General features: G+C 40.5%; 1 protein-coding gene across 6 annotated transcripts in view; it reads left to right on the top strand.

Annotated features, from left to right (window-relative positions):
- The window catches only part of SYT1 (synaptotagmin 1), a 342,020-nt gene that overhangs the window by 240,446 nt on the left and 81,922 nt on the right, over positions 1-19,652 (top strand). For all 6 annotated transcript variants that reach the window (XM_048300510.1, XM_048300509.1, XM_048300511.1 and 3 more), the window contains one exon: positions 12,370-12,554. In XM_048300510.1, coding sequence (XP_048156467.1) covers positions 12,370-12,554 — 185 coding nt within the window. The remainder of the gene's footprint in view (positions 1-12,369; positions 12,555-19,652) is intronic.

Here is a 19,652-nt window from a genome sequence, read left to right as displayed (position 1 = left end):
TCCCAGGCAGTCTGGCAGACCACACTGCAGAAGAGATGGCCCACCTGCCCTGACCAGCCAGGCACACACCATGAACCAGTGCAGGAGAGCCCACAGCATCTCATGAAGCAGTGTCATGCCCTTTCCTGAGCTGAGCAGAGTGCCTGCCCAGAATTCACTCCTGCATACCCCTGCATGATTGATACTATTGATACACAGTCTGAGGTCCCTTGGAAAGATGCATACATATAACCACGACCAGCCTCGCTTAGTCCTACTGCGGTGAGCAGAGCCAGCCTGAGGTGGAATAGCTCAGTCACAACTCCAGCACCCTGCTCTGCCTCTTCCTATGCCTGATACACGGTCTGAGCTCTTGCCTGTGTGTGGTGCACCTCAGGCATTGCTGGCCATGCACCAACACCACGATTACCTAGCAATCTTAGCACCCGCTTGGCGTTCAGATTTGAGAGGACACTGAACCAAAAAAGTCCATCTTATTGATGATCTCCATGAACATGTGTGTGGCTCATGCTAATTGTACCTGCAACAGTGGCACCTAAATATTATAGGACCAATGTTGGTGTTACCGACACCCTATAAACAAAAATGATGAACCACATGTGATGTTTCAGTCATGGTGACTAAGGACAGGGAATTTAATCTCACACTGAAGGTTCAATATGAAAGTGCTTGCCATACAACCATTTATGCAAAAAATTACACAAGACTGTATAGTCTTACCTGGGGCAAACTGCAAGTGCCTCAATAGCACAGTCAGCTTAGATACTTCTTTTGGGGGGTTCTGGCAAAGAGAGCTGCTTTGTTTTCTGTGGCCTTTGTTTCAGGGCCCAGTCATAGCCATAAGCTTGGCCACCGGTGAGATATGAGGCTGCCAGGTTGTCTGTGTGGATTCCCTCCAGAAAGAGGGCATTCATGTCCTAGGTGAACAGGATCCTAGGAGGATCTTGTTGGGAAGACAGAAGGGCTATTTAGCAAGGGCCGTGCACAGGGGAACACTGTGATCTTGGACACACTCGATCTGGCAGTGTGCTTGTCTGGTGCATTCTTGTAGGCTAATGGTTGGGCAAGGGCACAGCTCTTGTGACCAGTCAGACCAAGAAGGGTACGTGCCCACCACACAGGCTTGGGCCCTTTAACTGAAAAGCCTCTCAGGCAAGACTGTCCTTTTATTTCATCTGTGTGAAGCGTCTGATCTGGTGAGGCATTTCTTCTGAGTCAGTGCCTGTAGGCACTACCCACACACAAATGAATGTCTATTAATAATGATAATATTTAATGAAAGAATCATGTTCAAAGTTTTAGCTGCACATTTAAAGTAACAGATCAAGAAATGCAGATATTTGGTTGATTTCACTGAGCACACACTAGTCCAGCAGAAGAAATATGCTCTTACAGATACATTCCTGTCACAGAAAGAAATATGGTTTCTTACATGGTCAGTTGCTGCCTACGTACTGCAATTGTACTAACATAATTCTGTCTGGAAGAAGGAGATTGGTTTTGCTTTGCTCTTTGATTGTTTTTATAATTCATTTATCAGTACTATAGCTAAGCAATTAATTTTTTTAAAGTCATTCTGAACATTGAAGGTATGAAAAAGGTCCCCAGCCTATTAAAAATTGGCCTTTCCTACTGTTGACTATACTTAAGTATGTGAATGCTTCCTGTTGAACCAATTTGAAAAAATGAAAAACACCAACAAAGGCTTTTATGTCTGAAAGTATTAATAAATTTTTGAAAGTGACTGTTCCCAAAATCCTTAACTGCAGAATACATGTTTCTTTTATGAGTGGAGGGCACATACAATGCATATATATATTACATTCTAGGCTGTAGAAGAGTCCTTTTAATCTGTCTTCATCGTACCTTTCAGAGGGAGAAAAAAACCAGGTTCATCACAGGCCTTTTCAAGGGCTGGATAAAAACAGACATAAGAACCTGCTTAGTATCTGTTCAAAGGCAATACTGTAGCTCTCCTGGGGTGGGTAATGGATAGAGGCAAAAGATCAAGTCCTAAAGGAAAGGCTGTCATACCTTTATGAAGACAATTTGATTGTTTACAAAATAGAAGTACCTTACATTTTTACATTTGACCTTATTTCACATGGAGAGGCAGTAAATTTCACTGAGAATTTCACCAAATGTTTTAATGAGGTGGGAAACTAAAATCTGAACTGGCAACAAAGCTAAGGAACATCAGACCTGTTTCAGTGGTCAGGTTCATCAGTTTGGTATGCATGAGAAGGGAATTCTGTTTACTCTGTGGTATCCCATAATTCAGTGTTTCATCTGAGCGTATGGATTCTGGTTGCAGTATTGCTGTCTGGATAATAAAATGGCAATCAGGAATCAGGGAAGAAAAAAGATTTTTTCTAAAGCTTTAAGTAAGAAGCAGACCCTGAGGTCAGGGCAGAAGGGGAGGAGTGTTCCAGGCACTGGAGCTGAGATTCCCTTGCAGCTGGTGGTGCAGCCCATGGTGAGGCAGGATGTGACCCCGCAGCCCCTGAAGGTCCACAGGAATTCAGAGATCCACCTGCAGCTCATGAACAACCCCACACTGGAGCAGGTGGAGGCCTGAACAAGGTTGTAACCCCATGGGAAACCTGGGCTTCAGCAAGGTCCTGGCAGGAGCTGTGGTCCCATGAGGAACGAAGCCCATACTGGAGGCAGGTTTGCTGGCAGGACTGGTGACCCATGGAGTACCCACACCAGAGCAGTGTGTTCCTGAAGGACTGCACCCTGAGGGAGGGACCCACACTGGAGCAGTTTGTGAAGAACTGAACTGCAGGCAGTGGGAATAACTCATATTGTAGAAGTTTGTGGGACTGTGTCCCATGGCAGGGACCCCACACTGAAGCAAGGGAAAAGTGTGGTGAGTGCCCCCCCTCCAGGAGTGCGAAGGAGTGGTAGAGACATGTGATGAACTGACCACGAACTTGTTGTCTGTCCCCCCACAGCACTGAGGAAGAGGAGGTAGAGAATGTTAGGAGAGATGTTGATCCCAGGAAGAAGGGAGGGGTGGAGGGAAAGTGTTTTAGTATTTGGTTTTATTTCTCATTACCTTACTCGATTGGTCATAAATTAAGCTAATTTCCCCAAGCTGAGTCTGTTTTACAAAGGTAATGGGTGAGTGATCTTTCCATGTGCTTATCTTGACCCAGGACCTTTGGTGTTACTTACTTTCCCCTGCTCAGCTGAGAAGAGGAGGGATAGAGTAGCTTTGGTGGGCACCTAGAATCTGTCCAGGGTTAATGCACCACAGTAGCAGAGCATGACAAATGAAACTCAAGTCTCTTTGGTTTTGCTACAGATCTATAATGGTAAAATTCAGTTTTAAGGTCCCAAAGGCTTCTGCAACGATGGAACATTTTCAGAGCATGGCATGTCATTACATTTCTCTGCGGCACAGTAGAGTAGCAGTAGTAACAGATACTGTTTCACACCAGGGTAGGAAGTGCCACGTTTCAGTCCTCAGCAGCATCACTCTTCTGTATGAAACATCCATGCAGAAAATCTGAAAGTGGTCCTCTGACTTGCTGCTTGGGAGGAAGCAGAGAGAAGCAGGTGCCCTAAGGCCTGAGCAGGGCTCCTGGCACTGCAGTAGCTGAGGTGCCAGTGAGATGTGTTGGAAAGATCACAACCTTGAGGGGCCTGATGCTAGGATGCAGGGCATCCACACTCTGATGTACATGTGGTTCTGCTGTCTTACGTGGCACGCGACGCTGATGATTTGGTGTGCTGAAGGGGTTCGTTCTGGGTGTGAGTTTGTGTTGCCTCTGTGCTGCCAGGGGCCCACGCAGTGTGCATGCACCCCAGGGTGGCGCTGCAGGTGCCTCCTGTGGTGGAATCCAAGGTTGCCTCTGCACCCCAGGGCCTTGCTTGCACCATGTGCACGACATCCTCCAGCCCTTAGGTCCCTGTACTTGTGGGTGCGTGCCTAGGACCTGCAGGTGACATGAACTTTGCTGCTCCAATGCTCCCACAGTGTTTTCTGTGTTCTAACCAATGTACTTTTATTTTGTATGTATGAGTGTCTCCACCTGTGAAGTTCAGATATTATTACCTACCTCCTTTATAAGACACTTCGTGATCTACTAGGGAAAATTGCTATATATGTGCCGTTTCTATTTGAGAACTTCTATGTTAATATTAAATACCAGAAATAAATAACTGGTTCTTACTTTCACTGGGAAATTAATGTACTACTCTAGTGATTGTTATCTTTTAATAGTAGCTGTTCTCCTTTAAATCCTGAGCCATTGTGTAATAGCATCCTGTGTTAAGATTGTGTATGTTAACAGAACATTGGCAAACACAGAGTTTCTAAAAGTTCATCTTGTCAGAATTTGCAAATCTGTTCATCTTTTAAAGGACTTTACCCCTGCATAGTATTTTATAAAAAAGGTGTGCAAATTAGCTTTTTCTTCATAGGCAATGGAGTTCATACCTGATGTGGGAATTTATAATATTCATATGTAGTATGCATGACTAATTCTAGAATGCAAGAAACGTGATTCCACTTTCAAACATTGAAATACAAGACTGACTCTCACATTCACAGGGCAAACCTGGAAAATGTGATACAAATATGTCCAAATGTTCAAAAACTGAAATGGAGTGTAAGACCAGTGTTCATTGCGTACAGTAAAATCAAAGATGTATAGGCAAGAAATAATAAACAATAAAATCAAACATACATAGGCATAATTCATTTTTCCCATCAGTTTCATTATTTTTGAGGCTTATTCTCTTGATTTTTGAGTCCTAGGATTGATATGACTGGAGTATTTTGTCCCTTTGAAACTTTCAGTTCCAAGTCAGATTTTTTTTTTACTGTTCTTTTTTTCTTACTGTCTATCCATTGAAGTTAGAAGTGCAATATATTGTGGATGTTGCAAGAAAAGTGAAAGGTGTTTTAACCACAAAATAGAATTGTCCACATAATGGAAAGCAGTCATCTCAGACTTCTACATATTTGTTTGTCATAGTTGAATATTAGCCTCATGGACTATTTTGTCCCTTCTCAAGGAAGTATTTGGCCCCCAACTGGTATTAGTGCATAGAGGTTTTGGAAAGTCTTCAGCAAACCTCTCTGGTTTCCAGGTCTGGATGGAGGCTTCAGCCTTCTTCATCTGTCCCAGCTGCTCAGTGTACCCTAGCACTGTCTCTGGCAATTTTCTAGATCCTGAACTCATTTTTTAATTTTGAAAGTTTTATGGTAACAGATACATGAACCGATAAGAATCATCATTCTAAAAATATTATCTCACAGAATCACAGAATGAACTAGGTTGGAAAAGACCTTTGAGATCATCGAGTCCAACCTGTGACCTAACATTACCTTACCAGCTAAACCATGGCACTGAGTGCCTCATAAAGGCTTTTTAAAACACCTCCAGGGCTGGTGACTCAACCACCTCCCTGGGCAGCCCATTCCAATGCCAAACCACTCTTTCTGTGAAGAATGTTTTTCTGATATCTAGCCTAAGCTTCCCCTGGCACAGCTTGAGGCTGTGTCCTCTTGTCCTGTCACTGGTCACCTGGGAGAAGAGACCAACCCTTGCCTGGCTGCAACCACCTACTGGATTAGAAAACGTCTTTCACCTAAGTCATTCCTTTCCCTACCCTGTTTTCTGTATTAAGTGACCTAGAGGTTTTGCTGAAAAGGAGGGACTATTTTATTTGTCACACTGGCCAGCGTCGCCATCATTCCCAAGGGACATGCTGTGCAGCAGGAAGCTGGGTTGCTGGTTCCTCCTCTGGGTCATTGTGTGCTGGGTGGGGTGTATCATCTTTCATAGAGGGCAGTGGAAGAAGTGGCTGTATTTGCTGGAGGAAGTGGTAAGCAGGAGCAGGCAGGAGCGCTGAGAGCTGTGAAAGGGTAAGAGGAGAGCTGACATCCCCACAGAAGCATGGCACTGCTGGGAAGGGCAGCCAGGAGCCAGAGACCACAGGAGGGACCGTCCTGAGGAGCCATGTGGCCACCAAAGAGGTGATGCCTTGGTTGAGCTGGAAATGAGCCCAAGAGAGCAGCCCCGAGCGACAGTGACAGAGCCAGCAGAGCACAGGGCTGTGCTAAAACTCTTCTGCTCTTATTCTGTCTCATTTTGGTTGGGGCTGGAGGGCAATGTGGAGGTTAACCGAGGAACTGTTTTCATTGTAGTATTTATACAGATAAAACCTGACATTTAAGCTTGAAGGCCTTCGCAGTCTCTCTGAGGTACTTCCTTCAGGAAGGAGACATCTCAGCAGCTTCACTTCCTCCCTCTGGCTGCTTCACCATTCTGTCTCATTTGGAAACTCCCATCTTGCTTTCTCTTGCTTTCTCCCCCATGTGTCTCAAGAGACAAGAGGCAGAGGAGCTGATGAGACTAAGCAGTGAGGAACTGGAGGAGAGAGGGAGCAAAACACATTGGGAAGAAGGAGGTAGGAGCACAGACAGATAGTTGTGCTCTGCAGAAGGAAGATACAGTGTCAGGTAATTGTGTTTTACCTTGACAGAGAACATATCACGTGCCGTAAAAGGCCAATTAATACCAGCAGTAATAAACATAAATGACCTGCAAATTACAATAGTGGGTGTGGTTTTGCCCTCAAGTAAATATCTTAGTTCTTTTATGCATTTTGACTTCCAGATTTGTGAGCATACAGTAGGCACATCATATTCTCAAACAGCCCAAGCATTTTGGCTACATTTGTAGCCATATCAAGGATTCCTGCTAAATTCCGTGTGGGTTTATTTCAAAAATGGAATGTTCAGTCATACAAATTTTGCATAATTTTGCATGGTAATGTCTAAAAAGCCATAGGCAGGGGTATATTCAGTGAACCCATCTGATCAGTGTACTTCCATGGACTGTTTTGCATGTGGAGAGCTTTCACTGTTAGAACATGCCTCTTTTAGTGGAGTTAAAGCTTCAGTAACTTCCATAAACTATTCACAGGGAGAGTCTTACGTAACTGCACCTGCTCAAAAAATAAAGGGGAGAAATACAAGCGTGAGCACATGCATTAAGTTATTTAGTAGTGGTTCTTTCTAGTGATGGGTCAAAGGTAGCATCATTAACCACAAAATAAAAAGTTGCAGCAAATGTAAGAAAGTAAAAATAATATTTTGCAAACATGCTATTAAAACAAGAGGTCACACGTAAGAGTTTCCGGGGTGGAAATGTAGCTGTATAAGCCTGAATGCTAGTATTGAAATCATCAGTGTATGCAAGTATGTATTGTCAGTTTTTGTCTTTCATGAGTCATTTTACCATGTATCAGCATTTTCATTTTTTTGCATTGATCACCTTTGTATTCCTTCTGCTGTGGTAGTGATATCTTTTACCTGGGTCCTTGCTTTCAGGACATTTTCTGTAAGTAACTTCTAATGAATGTCAGATTGATTTCCAGAACATAGTCTCTGGGGAATTTCTATACAGAAAGTCTGAATATGGCTATATATGGAATTTTCTCACTGATTAGAAGCTCTAAGTGGAAAAAGCTAAGATAAAACTATGGTCTAATAAATTAAAACTGCACATGCTCCCATGTCAGGCTACCAGAGCTTTAGATTATAGCAGTGTGCTTCATATACAACTGTTCGGCAGTCGCAGCCTCCTGTTAAGCATCATGCCCTCTGAAACGTAGATTATTAGTATTTATCAATTCCAACATGCTATGGCTCTCTTTTGCAGAATGGTATGGAAGCTGCCATCATCTGATAGTCCTTTTCTATCACAAAGAACTATCACAAAGTCACAGTTTAAATGGGGCTGCTTAATTGATTAATTGGGAATTTTTGGTGAACGGTGTTCTTGGTATGGAAGTCTTCACTTTTTAATTCAGCTCTTTTCTTCAGATCTTTGTTGACCTTCCCAATGTTTGGGTTCTAAGTTAGCAGAGTTTCCTCTGACCTTGCACACAGAAAGGGAAGAAAATCATTAGGGTTAAGGATTTTTTTCTCTTTCACAGACTGTAGCACTTTGGTGCTGTTACGCATTTTGTGACTTCCTCCTTGAAGTCTTTCCTCTGCAGTCAAATGTCCTCCAAGGCATTTGATAATTTTAGGTCATCTAACAGAAATGTCAGTTTTAGACCCAAGGCCTGTACCTTTCCAAGTGTTTTTGTAAGGCCAAGTAAGGATGTCTTTATATAAAGGACAAAATTTGTAGCTCTTAAATTTAATAACTCAGTAATACATCCTTTCCTTTGAATCTAGCATGCTCAGAGGACCAAGATTTAATGACAGGCTGGGACACAAGCTGTACCTGGTGCAGCTCAATAGAAGCAAGTCAGTGAAATGAAGCAGTTAGTCCTGAGGATTCAAGGTTTGTGGGGGCAGTGCTTTGGATTAGGTTTGCTCCCATGGGCCAATTGCCTTTTGTAGTTGGCACCACTTGGTGACCTCTGGGAATGGTGTATTCCCACTCAGTCCATTGTGCCCTCGCAGATTGCTGCAGAACACGAGTACAGGCATGATCTATGGGTATGGTCTGGAGATAAGCCTTGTAAACACACTCCTCCAAACTGAAACAATAATCTGGGAGCTGTCATCACAGCTGCTGTATTTGTGAAATGTATCAAATGCATCAAATGACCCACAATATGCACACAACTCTGGCTGGCATTAGTGGAAGGAAGCAACAGAGAGGGATAGGAGAGCTCACATTTAGCTGCATCCATGTCTGACATGTTCAGCATGAGTGAAGTATGCAAAATTGGTACCCAAAATGCCTTGATTCGACACATTGCTAGGGCTTACTCCTTTCAGTGTCCTGCTATTGCCCAGGAGTAAGCCGTGTGTTTTTCTCTACACTCTCCTTCTACAAATAGGCTTCATTCCTGCATTTCTGAGTAAAGTCCTAGAGCATACTCTTGACTGGATCAATAACACTAATTCAAGACCTTATTTACTAACTGCTACTCAGCAAATCCCCTCTTACAGATTTGTCTTTAAGAGCTTTGTAGAATCACCAAATCACATAGACATTCATGACAGCTTCTTCAAAATAAGTATTTTGTATTTTCTCAGAGGAGCAGAACAAAGAAAATAGCGCTGAAACACCAGAAAGTTTACACATATATTAATTATCCTTAAACCAATAGCTTTTGCTTTGTTGGGTGGGTAAGTATTGCTTGTTTCAAAGCACCCCCTTGTGCAGGCAGTCGGTAAGACAAGTTGTACAGGAAGCTTCTGGCTCGCTGACACCTTGATCCCCGGGTCAAGATCTGCGTTTTCCAAGTCACCCACCCTGCTTCATCTGCCACAGAGGTCTTCTGTTCAATGGTTCATGTCCAAAGACCTCCTGAGGTTTCAAACTGCTGAACCTGATCAAACTGGTATAATATGGATGGAGGTGGTCTTCAAACTGTACGTTCCCACTCTCGTCCACTGGTAAATTATAATTTTTTAAAAATCTGGTATAAGCATGGATAAAGTCCAACTGAAATTAATCAATATGGATCTTCAAAATGAGCCACTGCATAAACAGAAATTTCTTACACTGTTGATAAGACTTTTATAGATACTAGTCACAGTTGGTAAACAGCAGCCTTAAAAATTAAAGGCCGCAGAATTGAGTCTTCCGAATTGGCTAGTGACTTCAATCACTTGATTCTGGTCTGTCCACCTGGAGGTGACTTTATAGAAAAGTAGCTTTTAAAACCTTATCTTTTTCCAAAGTTAAAGCTCCTCTGGCAGTATCATAAATTGGGGAGCACAGGTAGAAAAGCTCTCCAAGTCTTTAGTAATTCTGGAAAATCTTGTTGATATTATGTAAAGTATTTTTTAAATATTTATATCATGCTTTTGAAAGGAAACAAACATCCCTTCAAAGCCAAGGGTAACTGTATGTTTCATTTGTCTCAAATCTATTATTTACATCCATGGTTTGGGCAATCTGTCAATGGCAATGTTCAAATGAGCCATTTCCTTGACAGAGACAGTACACTTTTATTGGGAAAAATAATCCATTCCTCTTTGTTTTTTCAGACTCGAATTTTGAAGTGGGTTTGTAAATATCCAGATTTTATGCCACCACAGTTTCTTTACTTTAGTGCTTATGCTTTATTCAAAAAAAAAGGAAGCATATTTTCTCTGAAGAGATAAATAAGGAATTCTGCATAACTCTTGGTGTCCCAGATATTAATTTGATGATCATTTAATTGCATCACAAGAGCTGTTGGGTGAAATTAAATTACAAACAGATGAGAGCAGACAACACATGATAAAAAAGAAGCTGAGGTATCTGCAAGTGTTTCAAATGTTCCCCAAGGTATCCTACATTGTTCATGCTCCAGAGAACCAAGGCCACAGTGCCAGAATACCACTCGGTACAACACTTTCACCAAAAAGGCACCTGAATTCACTACATACACAAGCTTTTTCATCTGCAGGATGCATATGTGTTTATCCTAATAATGCCTACATTTCCTGTCTCCTCAACCCACTGGTTCTCACAGTTTACCTGCCCTTGATGTGTTCCTCTTCTCTTACCTCACACAGAGGCATCCTGCTGGCAGAACCCCATCCCATATTCTTGCTGCTCCCCATATTCATGTTTCAGGCGCTGCTGACAAATCAGTGAAACAAAAAGCTGATAAATTTGGGCACATCATTCATTTCCTTTTGGCATAACTCCTGTGGATTATTTTAGATACAGTGTTATGTAAATGCTGTTTCAGGTGCTAAGTGTCTAACAGACTAAGTACACATATGAAGTTTAGAATTTGAGTAGAACACATCGTTCTTGTGAAAGATGATGGTTTTATATTTGTGAGTGCTGGGTGAAAAAAAATGTAGAAGAGTCAGTTGTGCTACATACAAAATGTTACTACGCCAGATTTGAAGACAAAGTTAAATATTAATGCATGAAATACAGATTTTAAGTTGTGATAAGTACAAATCTAATGCAACTTTAACTGCAGAATTGCTGCTGATGGCTTCATAAAATACATCCCATAAACAGCTGTTGATCTGTTCACTGTTTGTCTCTTACCATTCATTTGTTTAGTAATCAGTTCTCATTTGTTCTACATATGGTACAGCTTCCCTTTTGTAGCAGCTGCTTTTAAAGAACAATTGGAGGCACAAAAATATTACAGAAATTATTGTTTAACTATTCTCCTGCCTTTTTATCTGTCATTAGGGTCATTTGAATAAAAGTTAGAAAAGAAGTTCATTAAATATAGAGTAGGGAAGGTGTAGATGCTCTGTCACCTTCCTGAATGGGTAATTTGTAGTGAAAGTTCCAGTGACTGTGCTTTGCACTCTGCTTAGCTCCTTTAGGCAATTAATTTTCTCTATTTATATTGTCCATTCCCTTTTGTGATTCACTGACGTCAACATGTCAAATTTGATTCGCTTTTTGGCCTTGCTCTGTAGCTCTGTATCATATTAGAGACCTTTAGGTAATGCACTGACTATCTTGCAGACCGACTGAATGCATTTCAAGATTTCTAGAAAATGACAGTTTACAAGATTTAAAATTTTGTCAGGTGTTCTGCTTAAATGTGGGCATCAGTGGTCATTAAAACTGATTCGTGTGAAGATAATTGTCTTCTGGAGTGTTTAAGTGTCATCTTAATTGCTTTTTTCCCAAAAATTCTGGTCTTTAACAAGAACATTTTATCCTATTAAGTGTCCTCTCTTATTTATTCATGCTTCAGCCATATCCTGCATCCTGAACTGAATGAAAAAATGTGACACGGTCTTTTGTTTATAGGAAAGTATAGGTGAGAATATAGCTGTGTGCTGAAACTTTGCTAGTATTAAGGGCATGATGCCAAATAGGGCAAGTGCCCATGGGTTGGACAGCCCTTTGTCCTTTGTCAGTCTTCACTGGTGACCTTGACCTGCAGCTATTGCGAGGAATCTGCGAATCTGCCAAGTGCAGCAGTGGGCAGAGGAAAGGGCTGTTCATTAGAACTGACTGCTTGGATCAGATACCATTCCAGAAAAGGGAAATTTCCAGTCAGTTCCACCTGATTCAGCCACAATGCCAGGTGGGTTGGGGAGATGATTAAAGAAAGAAACTAGTAATTGCTTAAATGTGCTGAGCATTTTACAGATTGTACAGCATAAATATTTTGGATATACTGTTTTCAGATGGTTGATGAATCAAAATAGCTGCAAGTGAGTTTGATATGTGTCACCAGGCTTATATATAGATAGATGTGTTAAATTGGCATTGTATGGGCGAATGCTCAGTTGGGAGAAATATATAAATGATGACAGGATATTTTAGAAAGGATCTCAGGTATTTCTGCAAGGCATTTTCATTTAAAAAGGCTTATCTGTGAGAGAAATGTGCTTGTTTCTAAATTTAACCCTACTAACAGTTTACCACCTTCTTTGTGTGTGTGTGTCTTTTTCTCTTCCAGTGCCACCTTGGGCCTTAATAGCCATAGCCATAGTTGCAGTCCTATTAATCCTCACCTGCTGCTTTTGTCTCTGCAAGAAATGCTTGTTCAAAAAGAAGAACAAGAAGAAGGGAAAGGAGAAGGGAGGGAAGAACGCTATTAACATGAAAGATGTTAAAGATTTAGGGAAAAGCATGAAAGATCAGGTAAAGTACTTCTCCTTTTCTTGAACTTTTGGGTTGCATTTGAAGGTTTCTGTTTGATGTGTCTAGAAAAAGTTGTGCTTGTTGTCTCAGTAGTGGCTCTGTGAAGAGTGAACTGATTGACAGCATCTTCTCAGTGGTATCACAAGGGATGAACCTGGGTGTGGCATCACTGATGAAGCAGTTGGCTGATTTCCCTGCTCTGCTAAAAAAAAAATGAGCAGGCATATAATGAATGACTCATCCTTAAGGGGCCAGTTTATCAAGGGTATCCTGCTTGCTTCAAAAATGGAGCAAATGTGTGCAATTTTCACCATACTTTCTTCAAGACCTCGCACAGTGTTTGTATATCTCACTAACAGTATTTCTGAGATTACATTATAAAGAAAAGTAGTTTTGAGCTCTAAATTTCTTTTCACACAGAAGTTCAGCTGAGAAGGAAAGAATAGTGTAGAGGCAAAAATGAGTCGGAAATGAGAAAATAATGAAAAGGAAAACCACAGGGATATTCAACACAGTGATGTTTGGAGAATTCATTTTGTATTAGAGACAAGATGATTAAAGATAACAGGCCATACTTGGAGCTGTAAGTCAACTGAGTAACTTGGAGGAGAAGATTAATATAATGCCCTTTGAGAGCAGCATGATTTTCATAAGGGCAGAAAAGCTTCTCCTTCAGATCTGCTTGGTGGAAGAGAAGCAGAGGTCGCAGGACTTAATACTAAGGGCCACAGACTTGACTAATACATTCCTGAGAGAAAATAAAGCTTTTTATTGACAGGCTTTTAGTATTGCTCTTCCTGGAGCAAACTGGAATAAGCAGTAGAATGAGGAAATAAACATGAAGTATCCATTTGTCCTCACAGCTCAGAGATTTTAAGCTAAGAAGACAAAGGGCTATATTTTTCAAGCAGGAAGGGCTGAAGAAATTTAGAGAATTGCTTTCAAATCCTTGTAAGTAGGCACGAATAACTGTAAAGATCTTGCGTAGTCAAGTCTGTGTTCCCAAGACTCCTGGGGAAGTTGAGATGAGCAGTACAGGAACAGTCAACCAGCCAAAAAGAGAGAATAAAAGCATGGTCAGGAATAAGGAGATGATTCCACAAATTGGGATCTAGCATAGAAGAAAGCTGAGCCGAAGGCAAGTTGATTAGAAATACAAGTCAAAGCTGGGAACCTGAGGACCGGGGACAGGTGGTCAGGGACAAGATCCAAAAGGAGAATCTTAGAGCACGGTAGCTAGGGAAGGCCCATGGACCAGTCCAGAACAAGTGGTGAAATGCCACTGCTCAGTGATGGAGCAGCCACCAGTGTGGCTCATCAGCTAGTCTTAAAGAGCCCTAGAACAGGTTAGCATGCTTCTCCAGACATGTAGGATGTAGTAGGGGAAGGGCAAAATCAGGAGAGTGGGTGAGGAATCCTTACAAGTGTGATGACCAGCTGCAATAGATCGCATGAGTGGAGTCAGAAAGGACCTCAGATAAGGGAAGAAAAATAATGGATACATTTCAAAGGTGTAGAGCAATCCGAGCTATTTCCAGTTTCAATTTCAGAGACAAGACGACAAAGAGCAAATGCTAGAGACCTTTATATCCCCATTGCAAGTGGAGTACTTTAGATACTGCACTGGGGTGCAGTTTCAGCCTTGGTTCCCTCTGGAGATAAGATGCTTCATGTGCCACACTGGTGTACTGGAATGTATGACACCCACAAATTCACACCTGAAAAAAACATCTTCAGTACACAAAATCACTAATGTAGATGGAGGTATTCCAAGGTTAGAAAGATTAGTGAGACTGAGCTCAAAAAAATCAGAGCAGAAATTTTGAATTCTTTGAAGAATTGAAGAAGATATTGTGCGGGGAGGGGGGGCATCTCCATATCGTAAATGTGAAACGAACTCCTTCTTTTAATGCACTTTGATTTATCATTCATCCCTGTATTTGATTTATAGACTTTGTTCTGAGGTATTAATATTAAGAAATTGCGAGATACTTCCCCCTCAATGTATGGAAAATCAAATCATCAGTTGTTGGGTTATCCTAGGCTACTGTTAGCTAACTCCTCCCATCGAACCAGGAATAATTTGGAAGAACTGCTTCGATTATGCTGATGGAAAAATTTCTTGAGCACTTTGTTATGTTCTGCTAATGATAACAAACCTAATACTTTCTCATAGGATAAATAATGTGCAATTTGTTGATCGATATTTATGTGGAATTTGTTCCATATCGTGTAAGGCCTTTGTTGTATTTACAATAAATTATTAAGTGTTTTTAATTATATTCATTAGGACCTGGATAAATGACCATGGATTCTTGAAAAATAAGTATTTTAAATGCAAAATTACATTATTTTATTATTACTGAGTTCCATTTATATCTTTTTAATGGGAAATTTTGATAAAAAGCTAAATCCTGCAACTTTTGTCTACAAAAAGAGCTCAGACTTTGAAATGTTGCACAGATAGGTATTTTAAGATGATTCCATTCAAAATACTTGGTGTAGTTATTTAAACCTACTTTTGCCCAGATATTTTGGGATTTAACTAGCATGTTTTGTTTTGCACAGTTAAACCTAAGGAGGGTAGATTCACAGTTGATGTAAATGTCAGACCTTTAATAAGTAAATCACCAACTCTCCAGCCACCTCTCCTCACTTTCTGGGATTTCAAACCCAGGCTAAAAGGTTCTTAAATTAGCACTGTAAATTCATTCCTAGCAGTCTGACAGTGTACAGATTTTTAAGTCCTTGGCATTCAGGAACTTTTGCCAACTTGATTCCTAATGCAACATTTTGGCTGTCATTTTTTTCTGTATGACATGTTTTTTATTCTAACAGTTGATCGTGACTTAGCAGTGCGGGTTTTAATATACCTAGCTGAACTCAGGGCAATGCTAAATGTAGCGTATTTCAGTTAAGAGAATTGAAGCACTTTAGAGGCTCTGGCATAAAATAGGGGAATAATAAGAATGCCTTTTAGCTCTTCAAAGAAGCAAATTGTTAAAAAAGTAATTGAAGAGTAAGATGTAAATCTAATGCCATTATAAAGGGCAACATCTAGTACTAATGTTGTCAAAAACTGAAAAACCTACTTCAGTCATTGTTAGGCCTGAACCTGCAAGTGCTAATTACTTCTGCCTTCAGCTAAGAGTGCGTAACAGCAGTTGCTAGTCACATGGCATATTGCAGGATCCTAGTTCCCTAAGCACATGAAGTTGAAATGGAGTGCCATTTGGTAAATTGAAAGTATCATCTCCTGGAAATATGATTTTTCTCTTAGTCTGGGTTTTTTTGTTGAAGAGAACTTCTGGCCTGCTTTTATTCATGCTGACCTGCCCATCCATGCCAAATCATTACAGAGCCATGTAACTTGGCATCCTTGAAGATCCATTAGACATAGAGACACAGTCAGCTCAGAAGTTATACATGATAGATATTACAGAAAGGGGAATAAAATTTTTGTCTGTTAGAATATTTGTGCTTCAAAATGTCCACTTCCCTGAACACAATGTCAAATGAGAAACTGTCTTTATATGTAGATTATCAAAAAATGTAGCTGAGGGAGATGAGTTGAAAAAAAGGTTAGATTTTCAGTCTTGAAACCCATTTCCATTGCAGGCAAGGCTTACTTTTTCGAGTCCAGTATACAGCTCCAGCAAGGGCTACTGGGAGGATTAGATTCCTTCTAGGAAAGGCAAAATTGTTAATGAATGTACAACTGTAAAAAAGGTCATTTCTCCATGTTTTTTACTAATGTTTGTGTGTGGATGTTTTAATTTTTATTTCTTCCTCCTATGTCCTCCTTGTCTATGTTTTGTCTCATGACTGTTCTGGAATGTCACTTGCGGTAGGTTTATTTTGCTATTTGGGCGCACCTAGACTTAAGCTCTCATGCATAGTCTCCTGACAGCTCTGTCTCCTTAGCAGAGATGGACATGTAGTAGCTTTGATACACACATCAAGAGGATGAACTAAATTGATTGGGTATTTTTTTGGTTTGATATATATTTGAGGGGAGGCTGGAGGAAGGTGGAAGAAAAGAGGTTTGTCATTCTTTCTATAGTTAAAATATTAAGTGAAACTGTACCAGAAAGCTCAAGTTTAAAATTGATTGGCACATGAAAATAACTTGCTAATTTTATTTCCTTTTGTATAAATGTCACCATATCAAAAGTAGACAGAAGCAATGTGTATTTTTAATGTCTTAGTTTCTAAGTGTTGCTAAAATGACTGATACCTCATGAAACTTGCTGTGGGCTCTTACATCATCTCAGTACAGTGCTCAGGCATAAAAGACTTCGGTATGGAACAGTTAAGAATTTGAAGTGGTCTTAGTACAGATTTCTGTTGATGTGACCTAGTGGCAACTGGCACGAGTGTTTTTGTGAGATCTTCCCATGATGGTTTTCATCTTTATAACTTTCAATCTCTACTAATGCCCCTGGTGGGTCCCACTACTTTTTTTCTTTAAGGGGGGGAAAAAAAGGCCCTGAGGACTTGGTTTCAGAGATGCTGTCATAGTTTCAGATTTATTACATCTGAGTTTAATGCATTGGTACAGCAAAATTCTTGATTAAGCTCAGCCTTTGGGCTAAGAAAAGGAATAGGCATAATCATTTCAGTCACGAGCAGCAGCACTGAGAACTTACTAAAATTTAGCCCTATTGCTTGGAGAATAATTGTTGTGGTCTGAACATTTTATTAGATCACAAAGCATTTGTAGAAAGAGAGATTTAATAGTTCAGCCCTTTCTCATTGCATCAGGCTAAAACACTGTTACTAGTGAAGAATTTTTGGCTTACAATGAGTGTGTTAGGTGAAACAGGAGATTTGGTATTAGGTATATGTACTACAGCCTGGAGTATGAGCAGTATATTCTTGGCTCTGCTACTGACTTACTGTGGCCTTCAGTCAGCCACTTGACTTCTCTATATGTTTGTTTTTTCCTTTACACAGGCCTCCCTTTTACATTGGGGTTATGTACTAACGTAATCAGAATATTCTGATTGATGTTCCTCTCTGAATAGTGAGTGTTATAAAGTGACATGACAGTGAGAGCTGCAATTGCACCCAGCTGAACTTCAATATATAATGGTTTCCTTAGACTAATTCACCTTATGATTCTAGCTGTTGATCAGCAAACACCCTTGCCGTCATGCAGACAAAATACTGAAGAAACAAGATATTTAGTAGTAGGTGCCCTGAAATATTTCAAAGTAGGGTGCATTGACCTGGCAGCATGAAGACAATAGCCCAAATGAAGTCAGGATAATCCACCCCGACATCTAGAGAGCCTGGATTTCATTTGAAGCAGCTCAAGCCTTTATTGCCAGAAAAAAATCCAAGAGAATTTTTCTGAGGGACAGGAGCTCTGTTGCTGGGAGTGGTCTTTTCTTCTGCAGTGTTTGGTCACGTGCTGGTTTGTTTTCCCAGTTGAATGCCTGGAGACCAGTGAGTGTATTTATTCCACAGTGCTTCCTATCTTGGTGTCAGCATGTCACTTCCCATTTGTTGTCATCTTCAGCCCATGGTGGCATTAATGCTCACTGTGGCTTATCCACAATGCAGTGAGACATCCTCATTCACACTCAGAAAGATGAGGTGGAGAAGGTTAGTCAGAAACAATGGGGACGAGTTTTCTTAGAAAACGAGCCCAGTAAGTTTACTGTGGCAGTCAAAATGGATTGGCTGAGTCCTGTTTGTACACTAATTCAGTCTCAGCCTTGACCAACTGTCCTGCTTTTTCACCTGCCTCAAAGACAACTGTGCAGTGTGCATAAAACTTCCTGAAAAATGTGAATAACATGTTTATGAAGATAAAATGTTATAGATGAGTGTTTGTGTTCTTCAAATAGGTTTTCTGTAAAACTCTTTTGAAATTTAGATTTATATTAGACTTCAGAAGCCTGAAAATATGGGAGCAATAGCTGTGAGACACAAGAGTGGGCTTATTTGCATTCCTGTCTCTTCCTTTCCGTCACTCCCAAGAAAACATAGGAGCTTGCTTTGCATGCTTCCTGAGTTTGTTTTCTTCCTTTGTTAAACTATTTTTTTTTCTGTAAAGTAATTAATTTGTTACTTCTGTTGTAACCTTCTGTACAGTTAGAATGGTATGAAGATGCAGATCCTACTCATTTTTTTACTTATCTTGTTTTCTATATTGAAGGTCTTACCACTGGAAGCTTCCATTTTCAAAGACGATTTTGCATTTTTTTGGTTAAAAGACCAAATTTTGAGTTCTTTATTCAAGATCAGAGTCTTCAAGTTCCGGATGAGTGGCATATAGGAATTGTGCAGTTAGTCCCTAAATTAAGTGACTTGAATCAGACTCTCAAGACATCTACCTATATCCACAGACTGTATGGAGAGCTAAACTCCTACACTATGTCTGAAGTTAGTGGGTATGCATAACCAAAACAGGAACAGCACTTCATATTAATGAGGTATACATTTCAAATGTATATGTATACATTTTAATTAGGTATACATTTTTTAAAAAATTAAAATAAAAACTAATTATTTGGGAATATTTCATTGTTTACCTTTTAAGCAAGGGTATTTACTCTTTACAAATTGATAAATAATAAATATGAATGGCTAACAGCCTTCAAACATGAGAATATCAGGTACTTCATAAAGTCCTATTTAGAGGATGGTCAGAGGATTATCTTATCTCTTTTTAAGGAGCTAAGCCAGTAGAACTGGTCTGTGCCTATTTTTTCTCCACAGATCAAAGCGGCACTCAGTAAATCATGTCTGGCTATATTTAGGTTAATTTTCACTATCAAATACATGTAGTACTAATTATATAGTATGACAGATTTTTCAAGCAGAAATAAATGTAGTACTCTGTGTGGTCCTCCCAGGTCAAGGAGCCAGCTCTGTCCCAAAGCATGCTTCCATGCCCACTGCCATTAATTTGGGGACAATGAAGAACAGTTGATGGAGCAGCATGCACTGGCCAAGCAGCCTAAAGCTGCCTCCTACTCACAGCCTGCTGCTCAGTGCAAGCGAGCGCTGCCTGCCATATGGCAGGTGGGGGCAGAGCACGGCAGCGCACTTGCAGGAGTGCCTGCTACTTTTAGTTCACACACATGG

The sequence above is a fragment of the Corvus hawaiiensis genome, chromosome 4 (genome assembly GCF_020740725.1).
Source record: "Corvus hawaiiensis isolate bCorHaw1 chromosome 4, bCorHaw1.pri.cur, whole genome shotgun sequence".
Lineage (NCBI taxonomy): Eukaryota > Metazoa > Chordata > Aves > Passeriformes > Corvidae > Corvus > Corvus hawaiiensis.
Note: the sequence above shows the minus strand (reverse complement) of the source record. Positions and strands in the feature narration are given on the sequence as shown.